A 16959-nucleotide genomic window follows, 5' to 3' on the forward strand; every position below is an offset into this window, starting at 1 on the left:
CCTGCAGAAAACGTTATGCTGAAGTAAACGTTATGCTGAAATTCCTACAGAAGACTGTTGTTTCTTAACATTCTCTGAACTATTTGAGAACATTCCCAATGTCAAACTAGTTGGAGAACATTCCTAGAACATTACCAAAATGTACATTAAATCCAACCATGTTTGAACTTTTAGGAAACATTCAGTTAAGCAGGGGTGTCAAACTCATTCCACGGAGGGCCTAGTGTCTGCAGGTTTTTGGTTTTTCCTTTCAATAAAGCCCTAGACAACCAGGTGTGGGGAGTTCCTAACTAATTAGTGATGTTAATTCATCAATCAAGTACAAGGGAGGAGCGAAAACCCGCAGACACTCGGCCCCCCGTGGAATGAGTTTGACACCTGTGAGTTAAAGTAATGAAATAGCAAGATTATTATTTTTAAAAATTCAAGTTCCTTAAATGTGCCGAGAATGTTCCACAGTCAAGCAACTATCCTGCACCATTCCCAGAAAGTTGTAGGAAGGTTGTATGCAAAATAACCATATGACAACCCCGCTGTCACCAAGCTCTAAGAAACATTTGGTTCTCAGAACGTTATGTGCTAGCTGGGTAAGCAATTAAATGTAAAATGTAGTCTTTCTTAACCAAATGTAAACATATCATACAAAACCTCCCACAAATGTCAAGAGTTGCAACAAGGCATTCTGCTCCTCTTTGTAAAACATCACAGTGACACATTAAAATAAAAAACAAACATAAATAGACAGGCAAAAAAAAAGGCACAAAAAAAGGCACAAAATAGTGGAGAGGTGTCCTCCAGACTCTTTTACTTTTCTGACTCCCTCCATCCTTGTGCATTTTTTCCAAACTTGTAGACCAGCCTTCGGCCATCCACGTGTTCCAGGATTTCCTGTTTGTAGTAATATCTGGAAAGGTATGGACAGGGAGGTTAATGGAACAGCCAAAATGACTGCCTTCTTCAGATGAAAACCAGGAAATAAACATCAAAACCCCCTAATCCCTTCAGTCTTTACCTCATAGCTCGGCTGAGCTTCTCGTAGGTCATGCTGCTGTTGTTCTTCTTCTTGCCCCACAGCTGAGCAACAGCCTCTGACTTGAGGAAACGGAACACGCCATCTGTCCGGTCCTCCCACTTGAGCAGGCCTGAGTTCCACTCTGGGTTCAGCAGAATGTCCCTAATGAACTCCCACAGGTGGGTTCCCCGGGGGTCTGAGGAGAAACACATGGGTGGTGGACATTAGAACAATCTACTGCACATCAGTTATAGCATAGGCAAAACGTTCAGCATGTAGCCATCATCTGATTGAGCATTTACATTAAAAGATAAGTAACGACAGTATTGAAGATGATAAATACTACTCACTGTGTTTTTTGATCTGATGAGGGCGACTGTGAGATCTCTTTGTGTCTGAAAGTAAATTAATAGATACATGGTCATTAAGCAGATGCTCACAACAAATTAAAATGAAGACATTCAATATATTTGGTACATGTGACAATCAAACCCACTAGTGGGTCTAGCATCATAGTAGTCCAACCAACTAATCAAACAGAGCTTTAACCTATACGGTTTAACCCTTGTGCCGCTATATCTTACGCATTCCATATTAATTCTATGGAACCCAATACTGTACAATTACATGGGTGTGGGAAACATTTACAGGATGAGTTTGTTCAGTTGTATTGTCATACATTGTTTTCTCAGTGGCATTGTTTAGTGAAGGAGTAAACTCAGCTGGCCCATTCCCAAAATTGTCACTTACTGATGTGAATTTGAAATATAAGACATCATTAAGCAAAGTGGCAATTCAAGGCTACTGAGTAAAGTCCATGAAGGTTCAGTTCATGGACTTTACTCAGTAGCCTTGAATTGCCACTTTGCTCAATGATGTCTTATGTTTCAAATTCACATTGGTCCAGCAATAATTTATTTGGGGACTAGGCTACTGTAGATCAAAGTCTTCCCTTGGCTTGGGTCTTGTTCCAATTTCTTTGTTTACATAATGTTTTATAGGTTTTCAGTCCTCATCTTTTACCTGGACTTGAGATAGTGAGCGATGCCACAGGTGCGAGGCATTGACATGAGGGATCAAAAATGTCTAAAAAGTAAAGACAGGTCAACATATAAAAAATTATGCTGTCCGTAAGTTAGTTAAAATGTTGCATTTTTAAGTCTCTCCTATCCATTCCAATGTGGTACCTACCTGCAGGATATATGCTAGGTTCTGGGAATGAACAAGGGAAATCTATGAGGAGAGGAGAGCACATAATGCTTACATTTACTTAATAAGAGGCATAAAGTAACATCTCAAGAGTTTATTGAAATCACAGACTAGATTTAACTTACTTAATTTTTTAACTAGCGTCAAACATGTTGAGACAAGCACAGATAGGCCTATGTCATGACTGGATGGGCTTGTAAGAGATGACTTGAAGTACATTACTCATGTATCCCAATGTTTCTCTAGAGCATGGATCATCATCTAGATTAATCCGCGGAACAATCTTTTATAAATATACAGTACCAGTCAAAAGTTTGGACACACCTACTGATCCCAGGTATTTTCTTTTATTTGTACTATTTTCAACATTGTAGAATAATATTGAAGACATCAGAACTATGAAATAACACACACGGAATCATGTAGTAACCAAAAAAGTGCTCAACAAATCAAAATATATTTTCTATTTGAGATTCTTCAAAGTAGCCACGCTATGCTTTGATGACAGCTTTGCATACTCTTGGCATTATTTAACCAGCTTCATGAGGTAGTCACCTGGAATGCATTTCAATTAACCGGTGTGCCGGTTCCACAAAAAGTTATTTTGTGAAATTTCTTTAATTCTTTCCTGCATTTGAGCCAATCAGCTGTGTTGTGACAAGGTAGGGATGGTATACAGAAGATAGCCCTATTTGGTAAAAGACCAAGTAAAAACCATCAAGCGCTATGATGAAACTGGCTCTCATGAGGACCGCCACAGGAAAGGAAGACGCAGAGTTACCTCTGTTGCAGAGAATAAGTTAGAGTTACCAACCTCTGCTTTACAGAGTTCAAGTAACAGACGTATCTCAACATCGACTGTGTGAATCAGAAGAAGCAAAGAAATCACTACTAAAGGACACCAATAATAAGAAGAGACTTACTTGGGCCAAGAAACACGAGCAATGGACATTAGACCGGTGGAAATCTGTCCTTAGGTCTGATGAGTCCAAATTTGAGATTTTTGGTTCCAACCGCAATGTCTTTGCGAGACACAGAGTAGGTGAACGGATGATCTCTGCGTGTGTAGTTCCCACCATGTTGCATGGATGAGGAGGAGGTGTGATAGTGTGGGGGTGCTTTTCTGGTGACACTGTAAGTGATTTATTTAGAATTCAAGGCACACTTAACCAGCATTGCTACGACAGCATTCTGCAGCAATACGCCATCTCATCTGGTTTGCGCTTAGTGGGACTATAATTTGTTTTTCAACAGGACAATGGCCCAAAACACACCTCCAGGCTGTGTAGGGGCTATTTGACCAAGAAGGAGAGTAATGGAGTGCTGCATCAGATGACCTGGCTTCCACAATCACCTGACCACAACCCAAATGAGATGGTTTGGGATGAGTTGGACCGCAGAGTGAAGGAAAAGCAGCCAACAAGTGCTCAGCATATGTGGGAACTCCTTGAAGACTGTTGGGAAAGCATTCCAGGTGAAGCTGGTTGAGAGAATGCCAAGATTGTGCAAAGCTGTCATCAAGGCAAAGCGTGTCTACCTTGAATAATCTAAAATATGTTATATACTTTTTTGTTACTATATGATTCCATATGTGTTATTTCATAGTTTTGATGTCTTCACTACAATGTAGAACATATAAAGAAAAACCCTTGAATGAGTAGGTGTGTCCAAACTTTTGAATAGTACTGGATATTTTTAGACTGCAAATTGACCGCAGAAGCTTAAACAGATATAATATTTGTCTAAAACATAATGATTTCAAACAAATTATTTCATTTTTGAAAACCTTTTTACCCCCTTTTTCTCCCCAATTTTCATGATATCCAGTTGGTAGTTACAGTCTTGTCCCATCGTTGCAACTCCCGTACGGACATCATTTCAAACCTAGATTACATTTGGGAATATTGTCCTGCGTATGGTGCTGTCTTTTGGACAGGATGTTAAAACGGGTGTCCTGACACTCTGTCATCATTTAAAATCCCATGGCGGTTATTGTAAAAGTAGAGGTGTTCACCCTGGTGTTATGGCTAAATTCCCAACCTGGCCACATTCCATCATGGCCACCTAATCATCCTCCTCATTCCTAATTGGCATATATCACTCCTCACCTCTCCACATGATAACTGATTTGTGGTGAGAGTTCTTGTACAAAATGGTCGCCGTGCATAACTGAAATTGGTGCTACACATTGGTGAGTTGAGTTTCCCCCTACTACTGTATGCAAGGCGCTTTGAGTACCTCAATTGGTAGAAAAGTGCTTTATAAATCCAATCAATTATTATTATTTGTATACAATCACATATGTCTCTCTATTATGCGTGTGAATGCTTGGGAAAATATTTCCCAATTAAAATCACTTGGAATTGCTTTCCTGGTGTTTTTAGTCTTTTAATTCCAACAATGGAAATTCAACAAAACATTTTTTTTGTTTTTTTGTTGTTGTTGTTGCTTGGGGCCAAATAAAACCACCCCCGGGACAAATCCAGCACAAGGCCCGCCAGTTTGGGAACCCTGAGTCTCTCTGTTCTATAGACTCCCCGTTCTCTACGAGGGTCTGAAGCATTGTATATATTCTATAACTTTATAAATTACAATTTTATAAGCATGCAACAATGCATTTTGAATAAAGGACATGTGAAAAACAATGTACTACATCCTCTCTGGGTTTGTATGCTTTTGACAGCTCTTACCATCTGGCTCTGATTTGATCATGTCCAGTGGGTTAAACTCCACACCAAGATGCTGTCCTGTGTAGGGATGACATGGAGAAACAAGAGGTCATTGTTATTACACTGACAGTAACAACACCCTTCTTTATTTTGTGTTGCATGTAATCAAATTTGATGCTGAAATCTTAAATCCTTGATCCTTCTACCGTACACTGGTTCAACTGTCTGTTCTTGTTTGTTTGTGGTTTTCTAACCGACTCAAATATTGTTGAAATGAAATACTACATTCAAACATCTGAAGACCAAATGTATCACTAACAGTATGTTTTTATAATACATGGCCAGACCTGGCCTCCATTCTGATAAACATAAGACACTAACAATAACAGAGGACGTTACAGCTTTGTCCAATGTGTGAACCTACCGCTCCATTTGAGCTCGTTGAGGCTTTGGTAGAGGATAGGCCCCACAGTGCCCGCGGCGCGTGTAAAGTCCTGGTAGGTCATGCTGCACAGTTGACGGCCATCCACGTCAAAGTTCTGGAAGTGGATGCTGGCAGCGTCAATCTGGTGCATGTCCACCATCTGCTGTAGCCACTGCCACACCAGGTACTTTGACCAATACTGAGGCTTGTAGTCCTGGGACCACAGGCTACTGGTGTAACTGGGCATCACTGTGGAAACTGGGGATAGGGTTGAAGGTAGAGGTTAGGTGCGTTTTGCAATAGCTGTGAGTAGCATATCACATTTTCAATCTTTGAGTGTGCTGGGGGTGTTGTGAAAAAATATTAACTCTGGCTAGCCCAGGTACTTGTAAATAATTAAACCAGCAGAGCATTTTACTAAAAGAGCCATTGAGTAACCAAACAAGTCCTCACTGTCTGGGCAGGGGTAGGAGCTCCATGTTGTGGGCAGCTGGCTCTCAATGCTGGCAGTGGAAGGGATGCTCATGATACAGGTGGTATGACGGACCATGGTCCAGAGCTGGGGGAGAAAGACACATACAGTCAGTATGGAGTAAAACCCCAAACAAGGTGATTGGTAGGCTGCCATGTAATCACACACAGCGCACATAGACAGTGTTATTCCCCATAGTGAGTTGAGATGTTTGCAAATTAGATATTTCCAAATTACAACATTGACAGTTGTGAAAGTGCAGAAGGAGTTAGTATAGGGAGAGTGTGTCTGTTTTGCATACATACACAGTGCATTCAGAAAGTACTCAGACCCCTTGAATTATTCTACAATTTGTTACGCTACAGCCTTATTATAAAATTGATTACATAGTTTTTTCCCCTCATCAATCTACACACAATACCCCATAATGACAAAATAAAAACAGGTTTTTAGAATTTTCTGCAAATGAATAATTTAAAAAGAAACATTACATTTACATAAGTATTCACACCCTTTACTTAGTACTTAGTTGAATCACCTTTGGCAGTTTTTACAGCCTCGAGTCTTCTTGGATTTGACGCTACAAGCTTGGCACACCTGTATTTGTGGAGTTTCTCCCATTCTCCTCTGCAGATCCTCTCAAGCTCTGTCAGGTTGGATGGGGAGCGTGGCAGCACATCTATTTTCAGGTCTCTCCAGAGATGTTCAATTGTATTCAAGTCCGGGCTCTGGCTGGGCCACTCAAGGACATTCAGAGACTTCTCCCGAAGCCACTCCTGCATTGTCTTGGCTGTGTGCTGAGAGTTGTTGTCCTGTTCGAAACTGAACCTTTGCCCCAGTCTGAAGTCCTGAGCGCTCTGTAGCAAGTTTTCCTTAAGGATCTCTCTGTACTTTGCTCTGTTCATCTTTCCCTCGATCCTGACTAGTCTCCCAGTCCCTGCTGTTGAAAAACATCCCCAAAACATGATGCTACCACAACCACGCTTCACCGTAGGGATGGTACCAGGTTTCCTCGAGACATGATGCTTGGCATTCAGGCCAAAGAGTTCAATCTTGGTTTCATCAGACCAGATAATCTTGTTTCTATGGTCTGAGAGTCCTTTAGGTGCCTTTTGGAAAACTCTAAACAGGCTGTCATGTGCCTTTTACTGAGGAGTGGCTTCCGTCTAGTCACTCTACCATAAAGGCCTGATTGGTGGAGTGCTGCAGAGATGGTTGTCCTTCTGGAAGGTTTCCCATCTCCACAGATGAACTCTGAAGCTCTGTCAGAATGACCATTGGGTTCTTGGTCACCTCCCTGACTAAGGCACTTCTCCCTTGATTGCTCAGTTAGGAAGATTCTTGTTGGTTCCAAACTTCTTCCATTTAAGAATAATATAGGCCACAGTATTCTTGGAGACCTTCAATGCTACAGACATTGTTTGGTACCCTTCCCCAGATCTGTGCCTCTACACAATCCTGTCTCTGAGCTCCACAGACAATTCCTTCAACCTCATGGCTTGGTTTTTGCTCTGACATGCACTGTCAACTGTGGGACCTTATATAGACAGGTATGTGCCTTTCCAAATCATGTCCAATCAATTGAATTTATCACAGGTTGACTCCAATCAAGTTGTAGAAACATCTTAAGGATGATCAATGGAAACAGGATGCACCTGAGCTTAATTTTGAGTCTCATAGCAAAGGGTCTGAATACTTATGTAAATAAGGTATTTCTGTTTTTCATTATTTATTTGAATACATTTGTAAAATAAAATCTGTTTTTCGCTTCATCATTATGGGGTATTGTGTGTAGATTAATGAGGGATTTAAAAAAAATCAATTTTAGAAAAAGGGTGTAACGTGACAAAATGTGGAAAAGTCAAGGGGTCTGAATACTTTCTGATTGCACTGTATGCCTATGTGTTCTTCTGATGGTAGAATGAAACGGGTTAGTTACATTTAATAACGTGATACTCCCGGAGTTTGGAAGGCGGCACATGTACTTTCCCTTCACAAAGGTGGCGGCCTATTTCTAAACTTTCTTGCAAAGCTAAAATATTAGAATCCTTGATTAATTCTCAGCTAAGATCTTTGTTATCCTTGAAAAGTATTCTAAATGCACACTACACGACAATAAGTATGTGGACACCTGCTCGTCGAACATCTCATTCCAAAACCATTTTCATTAATTTGGAGTTGGTGCCCAATTTACTGCTATAACAGACTCCACTCTTCTGGGAATGCTTTCCACTAGAATTTGGAACATTGCTGCGGGGAATTGCTTCCATTCAGACACAAGAGCATTAGCAAGGTCTGGCAATGATGTTGGGCGATTTGGCCTGGAAATCAGTCAACATTCTAATTCATCCCAAAGGTGTCCGATGGGGTTGAGGTCAGGGCTCTGTGTAGGCCAATCAAGTTCTTCCACACCGATCTCGACAAACCATTTCTGTATGGACCTCACTTTGTGCACAGGGCATTGTCATGCTGAAAGGGCCTTCCTAAAGGGCCTTCCTCAAACTGTTGCCACAAAGTTGGAAGCACAGATTTTTGTAGAATGCCATTGTATGACATATCATTAAGATTTCCCTTCACTTGAACTAAGGGGCCTAGTTGGAACCATGAAAAATAGCTCCAGACCGTTATTCGTCCTCATCCAAACTTTACAGTTGGCACTATGCATTGGGGTAGGTAGCGTTCTCCTGGCTTCCTCCAAACCCAGATTCGTCCTTCGGACTTCCAGATGGTGAAGCGTGATTCATCACTCCAGAGAACACGTTTCCACTGCTCCAGAATCCAATGGCGTCGAGCTTTACACCACTTCAGCCGACTCTTGGCATTGCGCATGGTGATCGTAGGCTTGTGTACAGTGCCTGGCCATGGAAACCCATTTCATGAAACTCCCGATGAACAGTTCTTGTGCTGACGTTGTTTCCAGAGGCAGTTTGGAACTCAATAGTGAGTGTTGGAACTGTATGTTGTCGACACTACGTGCTTCAGCACTCGCCGATCCCATTCTGTGAGCTTGTTGCTCTTTAGTAAGGCCATTCTACTGCAAATGTTTGAGCATGGAGATTGCATGGCTGCATGCTCAATTTTATACAGCTGTCAGCAACGGTGTGTCTGAAATAGTCCAATCCACTAATTTGAAGGGTTGTCCACATACTTTTTTATATACAGTATAGTGTTCATCATTCAGGTTTTTGATCAGGTCATAGCACTATCTCTGTTTCACCCCTAGGTATAAATGATGTGGTTACCTGCATGGATAAAAATCAACATTGTTCTGCCCTCTTCATTGACCTGTCAAAGGCTTTCGATACTGTTGATCACTCATTGCTAATTCAGAGGCTTTCCTTAATTGGCCTAGACCAGGTTGCATGTAACTGGTTTAAAAATTGCTTGACAGATAGAACTCAATGTATATCTACTGATGGTGTTAAATCAAGTTTCCTTACAGAAGGTGTCCCGCAGTGGTCGATTCTGGGTCCTGTGCTTTTTACTGTCAACATTAACTATCGACTATTGAAAAAAAATGTGACCTAAACTTGTATGCCGATGATACTGTTGTGTATGCTATTGCCCCCCCCCCCCCCCCGGTTGAAAAGGCTCTATCTATACTACAGTCTTCCTTCATTGTGTTATAGAAAAACTTTATTGACCAGAAATTAGTACTGAATAATGGTCAAACTAAATATATGTTGTTCTCTAGAGCGCATAAAATTAAGTCTGATGATTTATGCATGTGCACTTTGGATGGTGTCTATATTGATCGTGTCCGTGCTTACAAATATCTGGGCATCTGGATTGATGAAAAGCTGTCTATTAAAAAGCATATTGATGAGTTAAGAAGTTGAGAATAAAAATGGGCTTCTTCTATAGAAATAGGTCTTGCCTCTCGCTAAATAGTAGAAAGCAGATTATTCAGTCAATGTTCCTATCGGCCCTACACTATGGCAACATCATCTGTATGAATGCAGCTGCCACTTCATTAAAGCCATTAGATGCAATTTATCATTACGCACTGTACTTTATTACGGGCAACAATTTTAGTACTCATCACTGCATTCTCTACCAGAAAGTTGGTTGTCCCTCTGTGATGTCATCCCTGCATTCTCTACCAGAAAGTTGGTTGTCCCTCTGTGATGTCATCCCTGCATTCTCTACCAGAAAGTTGGTTGTCCCTCTGTGATGTCATCCCTGCATTCTCTACCAGAAAGTTGGTTGTCCCTCTGATGTCATCCCTGCATTCTCTACCAGAAAGTTGGTTGTCCCTCTGTGATGTCATCCCTGCATTCTCTACCAGAAAGTTGGTTGGCCCCCTTTGACTTTAATGACACGTTTAAAGTTGACAAACAAGTTAATGAAGGTCTAAAGAATTGATAAAGAAGTGACATTGTAGAAGTAAATGCAACATACATAATATCAGTGAATACTCATTTGAATATTTATAGAAAGACAGTAGTGCTACAGTACGGTATGTGGACCATGGTATACTCTTCTCTATATCACTCCCTTGACTGCCCGTGAAGTGTTGGCCATAGTGGGTCAACAACATGGTTACATTCATTGAACTGTTGTTGAGAAAACCATTCACCACAACCATATTTGCATTCAATATGTAAATATATACTGTGTGCTGAGGTGTATTCATGTGTGTAATAAAGCCCTTTTGTGGGGAAAAAGTCATTCTGATTGGCTGGGCCTGGCTCCCCATTGCACACCTGTCCAGTCATGTGAAATCCATAGATTAGTGCCAAATGAATCTTTTTCCTTATATGAACTGTAGCTCAATAAAATATTTGAAATTGTTGCATTCATTGTTTTGTTCAGTATACATTATTAAAGTTGGAGGTCAGCACTGAGGCCTGTGACGAATATATAACAGGAAGGCGGAGTGGCTGCACCACAGTACTTGCAATGACTTTGTCACATATTTTAGTGTTTGTCGAGTCCAGGGGTTTCCAAACTTTTCTGTTTCGTGACCAAGCAATTAAGGTTTCTTTTGAGTCACAACCCACCATAAGGTTTGAGCAGTGAAAAAAACATACAATAACCAAAGAATAAGCAAAAAATGTATTAATAATAAATTATACTGTCTTCCTCAAACCAAAACCAGTTTCCCAAGAACTTGAGTCAAGATCCCTGAGTATGATTTTCACAAGAGGTATATGGCCTTTGACAGTTCAGGCCGAGTGTTGGGTTCAGATCTAGATCCTATTGACATCTTGCCAAGCCTTGCCAAATGTACGCTTTTGATTACCATCAGTGCAGTCTACTGTCTGTTTGCCTGCTGTCTAGTCTGAACAGCCTAAAGACTGTACATAGAAGTAGACTGCTGGCATTGTATTCCTGACTGTTTAGTTAGCATGTCCCTATCATCAGGTAGTAGTTTCTATTTTCTATAGTCTCCTGGACGGTTGAAGGTTAACTTGTTAACGATACATGGTGTGAACTATTCAGGGATGAGTCATAAAGTTCCATGTTAGCTAGACAAAGCGCTTTGGAAACTCACCTCTGATCAATATTCACTGACTGTGCATATCACCAAACAAACAAACAAAGTTTCATAACATAATTATGTAAAACCATGAGGAAAGACTTACAGATGAAGGAAGTAAACAGACAATAGTACGATCACTGATCAATGTCACTTCAGGTAAGCAACAAGCAAGTGCAGGCAGGTCACTCTTTCCTGGCTCTGAAGTGTCTGAGGACAGATACAGTCTGTGGAGTTTTATACCAACTGATGCAACCAACCAACTGATACAACCAATGCTAGGTGATTACTGTAGAGTAGGTTGTAATCAGGTACAGTCATTCAACCTAAAACAAAACAGCAGTGGTTGAAAGTACCCAACTGTCATACTTGAGTGAAAGAAAATATACCTTAAGAGAAAATGACTCAAGTAAAAGTGAAAGTCACCTAGATAAATACTACTTGAGTAAAAATCTACAATTATTTTGTTTTAAATATACTTTAGTATAAAAGTACATGTAATTGCAAAAAATACTTAAGTATCAAAAGTAAAAGTAAAAATAATTCCTTATGTTAAGCAAACCAGACGGCATGTGTTTTTAAAATATATTTTTTACGGATAGCCAGGGGCACACTCCAACACTAAGACATATTTTACAAACGTAGCATTTGTTTTTAGTGAGTCCACAAGATCAGAGACAGTAGAGATGACCATTGATGTTCTCTTGATAAGTGTGTGAATTGGACCATTTTCCTGTCCTGCCAACCTTTCAGAATCTAATGAGTACATTTTGGTGTCAGGGAAAATGTATGGAGTAAAGAGTAAATTATTTTCTTTAGGAATGTATTGAAGTAAAAGTTGTAAAAAATATATAAATAGTAAAGTAAAGTACAGATACCCTTAAAAAACTACTTATGTAGTACTTTAAAGTATTTTTACTTAAGTACTTTACACCACTGCAAAACAGTAGTTTAACTTTCATGTATGTAATCAGTCACAGATCAGTGCTCATCTGGAGCTGAGGTTTGCATCCCTAAGAGCTCATGTATAAGTAAAGGCCAATGTCAAACATGACATTGAGACCTACAGACAGTGCTGAAACAGATTGAAATAGCATTGCTTCATAACAGAGTGTGCTGGAATAGAACCAATAGAACGTATGGATAAGTTGAAGAAGCATTGCTGGCAATCAACGCTTGACACAGTTAGACACATGAATCCAAACAAACACTATCTAGTTTGAAAGACAATTAAAGTAATGCCTACATTGCTTTGTTACAGTTAAAATACCTACTGTCTGCTTAATGAAAACACCCATTCATTCCTATGCCCAGCCATTTGACATTAGATTGATTTCATTACATTCAGTCATTATAACAGCTACGAACAACAGGAGCAAATCTGGTTGCTTAACAATGCTTAGCATGTTTTCCTACCAGAGCTGTGGAATGGAGACCGACCAGGCCTGTGTTCGATGGGTGTGTTGTCCCTCTCTCGCTCTTCTCTCAGATGACTTTAGGTGGGTAGCTACAGTAGTTGTGCTTCGGTACACAGGTGGGTGAAGTGTTGTTGTCAGTGCTAGCAGTTGTGCTCTTCGGACTCCAAAAACAAACAAAAAAAATGCTTGCCCATACACACCAAGGTGCTGCTCCAGCAGTGGGTATTTTATGCTGTCAGCTTCCTTGTCCTATCCTTATCTCTCTCCAATTGGCTACCAGGGTAAGTTCATGCTAGTTAGTAATTTGGATTCGGGTGACGGAGTGAATAACAGCACACACCTGTCATAGCTTTTACTTTCACTCTGTTTTTTTTCTCTCTCTCTCTCTCTCTCTCTCTCTCTCTCTCTCTCTCTCTCTCTCTCTCTCTCTCTCTCTCTCTTTCTCTCAAAACTAACCTTGTGGGGACACACAATTCAGTTCCATTCAAAATAAAAAAAAATCTAATTCTAACCTTAACCCTAGACCCCCTGGAAATAACATTTGACCATGTGGGTGTTCACTTAAAATTACACAACAACTAGGTTCCAGTTTAACAACATTTACTCGACCATATTTACACAGTACATGGTTGCCATTGCACTCAGGTCAGGTCCATCAACAGTGAAATTACCACGCAGGTGTACTAATAACAGAGTGATAGCACCGTAATAACAGAAATATAGGGATGTCCCCAGTTGGGGGATATAGGGATGTCCCCACAAAATGTCCCTACACACACACACACACACCATACTTGCAAGCATTTAAAGTTAAACAGCCATTTAAAGTTGTCGATTTACTTGCATGTGACAGAAAGCTAAATTGTAGCTGGTCCCGTCAGATAACATGGCACACGTTAGCCCTTTTCTAACCTCACCAGGTGGCAGTGATTACATCCTGGCACAACTTCTGCAGCCAATTAAAATCGTAGATGTAGTTGGACATGTTCCAACACTGGTCAAATTGCTCTCTGTGTAAAGTGCCTAGTTCATGTAATTGTCACAGATTATGGCACGGGTTCGAATCTCACATGAGTCCCCCCCCTTTGACATTTAGATTTACATGTATCCTATTAGGTTAGTGTGTTGAAAAGGGATGTAGCCTACAGCCAACAGCTTACAAATGAAAAAGGACTTACATTTCAGCCTTGCACACAAACACACTGCTATTGCCTAATAATCATACTGCATAGGCTATGTTACATGGACATGTCCAACTAAATATTTTATATGCATTTTTATAATCATCTGCTTTGTCACATATGTGTTATTTCACTCGAGATGTGCAGTAGAAATAGTCTGCACTCTCGTTATCATCCTACAGATGGCAGTATTGCAGCTTGAATCGACAGTCTTAATATAGGAAGACACTTGGCTGTCATTAATATATTCTTATGTAGGTTATACTTACAATGTTTTATAGTTTATGCAATATTATAATAACCCACTTTGTCACATGCGTTTTGAATCGAGAATCAAAGACCGACATTGAACAGTTTTTTCCTCAACAGAAAAGCTTGATGCGAGGTGGGCTCGTGTCCATGGTTAAAAAACAGTATCAATTACAATGCAACCGCTTTAGCAGTGTGTGGCGCCCAGAGGGGATGAGGATTGTTATAGCCTACATGACTGCTGTTTGACAAATACATAATTCTCTACGTTTTTTTATTTTTTTTTACAATGTGTGATAAACTTTCTTGTAAGGACCTCATTTATCTTTTTTTCCCCATAGAAACTCATTGATGTGTTTGAAAAAGATTTTGCCATATGCAAAAACTTGAAAATGTTGTCTAACGTTAATAGGTTGTAGCCTAGTCAAGGATGCATCAATGCAATACTGCCAAACAACATTTTGTTACAGACCAACTGAACAAGTAAACCTTGAGTTTGTAGATTTAAAAATGCCATTGGTTGGTGGTTCGAAAATCGAAGATGTGCCAGGATGTAATCACTGCCACCAGGTAAGGTTAGCATAGGGCTATGTTATCTGATGGGATCAGCTACAATTTATCCTTTGGTCAAATGCAAGTAAATCAACTATTTTCATTGACTGATATGTATATGATTGCATGAGAACCTGTATAACTTTAAATGGGTGCTTATGTTAGCAAGTATGGCCCCAGAATGTCTCCAGGTGGTATGAAGTTCACAATGACTCAACGCTGATGATTTTTCTACTGTCAGAACCTTTGGCAAAATATATCTGACTGCAACCTTTCGAAGCTAACTGCAAGAACAATGGCCAACATGTTCCTTTTGTATTATAGATGTTTTTTATTTATTGTCCTTCCCCATAATTGTATTTCATTCTACTAATTGTCATCTAGAGAATCGTGTTTCCATATGAATACTTCAACATGATGGCACTGAATCAGTGTAAGCATAGCCTTTGTTACAGTAACATAATTTCCATTGTCTGATGTTCCCTCTGATGAAGAAAGTAAAAAGGACAAACCCCCATCTGTGTGTTTAGGACACTAACCATGTCTCATTCTTAGCGGGAGAGCACTCTGGATGGAGAGGGATGGAAGATGCTTTGACCAATCCAGGTGTGTGCTGTTCAGTGTTGTAGATACTCTGTTATCCTGCCAGAACCAGCTCCTTGAAGGTGACACATTGCTGTGCTCAGAGCCTCTGCCTATTTGTTTACACTTCAACATAGTTGCCTCTTCTGTCTGACACACAGACACCAGCTGAGTGACACATGAGCATAGTGAGATGAGAGTTCAATATCATCTGATGCTGGCTGGTTGCCTTTGTTAGAGCTGATGTGTGGCATGTGGAGAGCTTCTACTGCTGCTCCTACCGTTTGTTTCACTTTGTCTTACCCATGGAAACATCAGTAGCTGATGGAATGGATAGTCTGTATTACTGTGTTATTCAAAGATACTGTTATCCTCTATTTAAATCCACCAAAATCTATTGCCCGGGCAACCTAATGATCCAACAGAACATGAAATTAATATTTTATATATCTTACTTTGATCTCTGGAAACATAGTTTTAAGAACCAGCAGTAAATACAATCAGAAAAGTGTGTAAAGATAATTGGATATGTCACATGCAGACCTTTAAGCGTGTCACCCTTTTTACTTGCAGTAGTCATCTTTTGACAATGATCAGAAGAAGTACAAATAGTCTATTTCTGCTTGCCGCCAATTAGGGTTTTGACAAATGTAACGTTGCCACTGATCTAAGTTCTAAATATAGCCCATAACACACACAGAACTCATTCTGGCATTCAGCAGAGCACAGATTGGAGCACTAACAGCTTCATGATGTTGATTGAAGATTGAGAAATGTCGGAACTGTCTAATGGGCTCAAGCAAGGAGAAGTCAGAGAGGCAAGTATACGTCAAGTATATTCCAACAAAGCCTATCCAAGTCATGCATGATTCACATGTTTACCTAAACATAGCTATCATTCTCCAACACAACTATTTCCTTATGGTAAGGAAGGGGCAGAACTGTATGTTTTCTGTATTGCCCACGTGGACAGACTACCTGTGATCCCTACCGGCTGAACATGAGTCCTTAGTCCTGGGTGGTGCTGGGTGGATTTCTGCTCTCTGCTGGCCTAGTAACTCTTTGCAGTTCCCTACTACATTTGACTGGGACCAGTTCCCACGGCACTGCTGCCTCAGAGGTAATGAATGAGGAAACCCAGCACTACCATAATGGTCTCTGAGAACCACCTGTCCCCGTCCCTGTCTCCCCAAGCTACTCAGCCTGCTTTGTAAAACCCACCACTCCTGATCCCTAGCCCAAATCCCTAGCTTCCTAATACCTGCATGACTCCCCGACTAGCCCCCAGCCTCTCCCACATCCCCTCTGCTGCCTATTTGTAAGACAGGTGCTATTTGGCTGCTGTTTTGGAGCAGTTTTTCATACTCCTTGTAAAGGGTAAAGTCCCTCCAGGGTGTAATTTGGGACCTAAGTCGCGCTTGGTGCCGTCCCACTGTATATGCCTGACCAGATTAATACGCCCATCAGTGGGGAACTGGAGTCGCATGCAATTCATTACAGCCGATGGCTTGGCCTGCTTTCCCCTCTCTCCCACTCAACTTCTCCCTTTTTTTCCCCTTGCTCTCATCTCGCTTTCACCATTTTTTGCCAAGTCGTGAGGAGAGTCGAGTCTTTGGCAACTCATTTCATGCATCTTTATTCTGCCTTTTCCAGGTGGATGGGTGTCTGTGGATGATACAGAGGTCCATTGGGGGGAAAGGGAGAGAGAA

General features: G+C 40.6%; 1 protein-coding gene across 2 annotated transcripts; it reads right to left on the minus strand.

The window, feature by feature from the left end:
• Positions 1-512: 512 nt before the first annotated feature.
• Positions 513-13039, minus strand: LOC120053488 (ETS homologous factor-like). Of its 2 annotated transcripts, XM_039000614.1 has the most exons (9): positions 12685-13037; positions 5768-5873; positions 5315-5572; positions 4912-4968; positions 2204-2245; positions 2036-2098; positions 1363-1407; positions 1013-1208; positions 513-904 (listed from the first exon to the last, which is right to left on the minus strand). In XM_039000614.1, exons 2-9 carry the CDS (start codon positions 5862-5864, stop codon positions 805-807), a joined length of 858 nt encoding a protein of 285 aa, XP_038856542.1. In that variant the 5' UTR covers positions 5865-5873; positions 12685-13037; the 3' UTR covers positions 513-804. The 2 variants fall into 2 exon arrangements, with proteins under 2 accessions (XP_038856542.1, XP_038856543.1); XM_039000615.1 differs by lacking the exons at positions 2036-2098; positions 2204-2245 and having other exon boundaries at positions 12685-13039.
• Between the last annotated feature and the right edge of the window lie 3920 nt (positions 13040-16959).

The sequence above is a fragment of the Salvelinus namaycush genome, chromosome 9 (assembly GCF_016432855.1).
Source record: "Salvelinus namaycush isolate Seneca chromosome 9, SaNama_1.0, whole genome shotgun sequence".
In the NCBI taxonomy this organism is placed as follows: domain Eukaryota; kingdom Metazoa; phylum Chordata; class Actinopteri; order Salmoniformes; family Salmonidae; genus Salvelinus; species Salvelinus namaycush.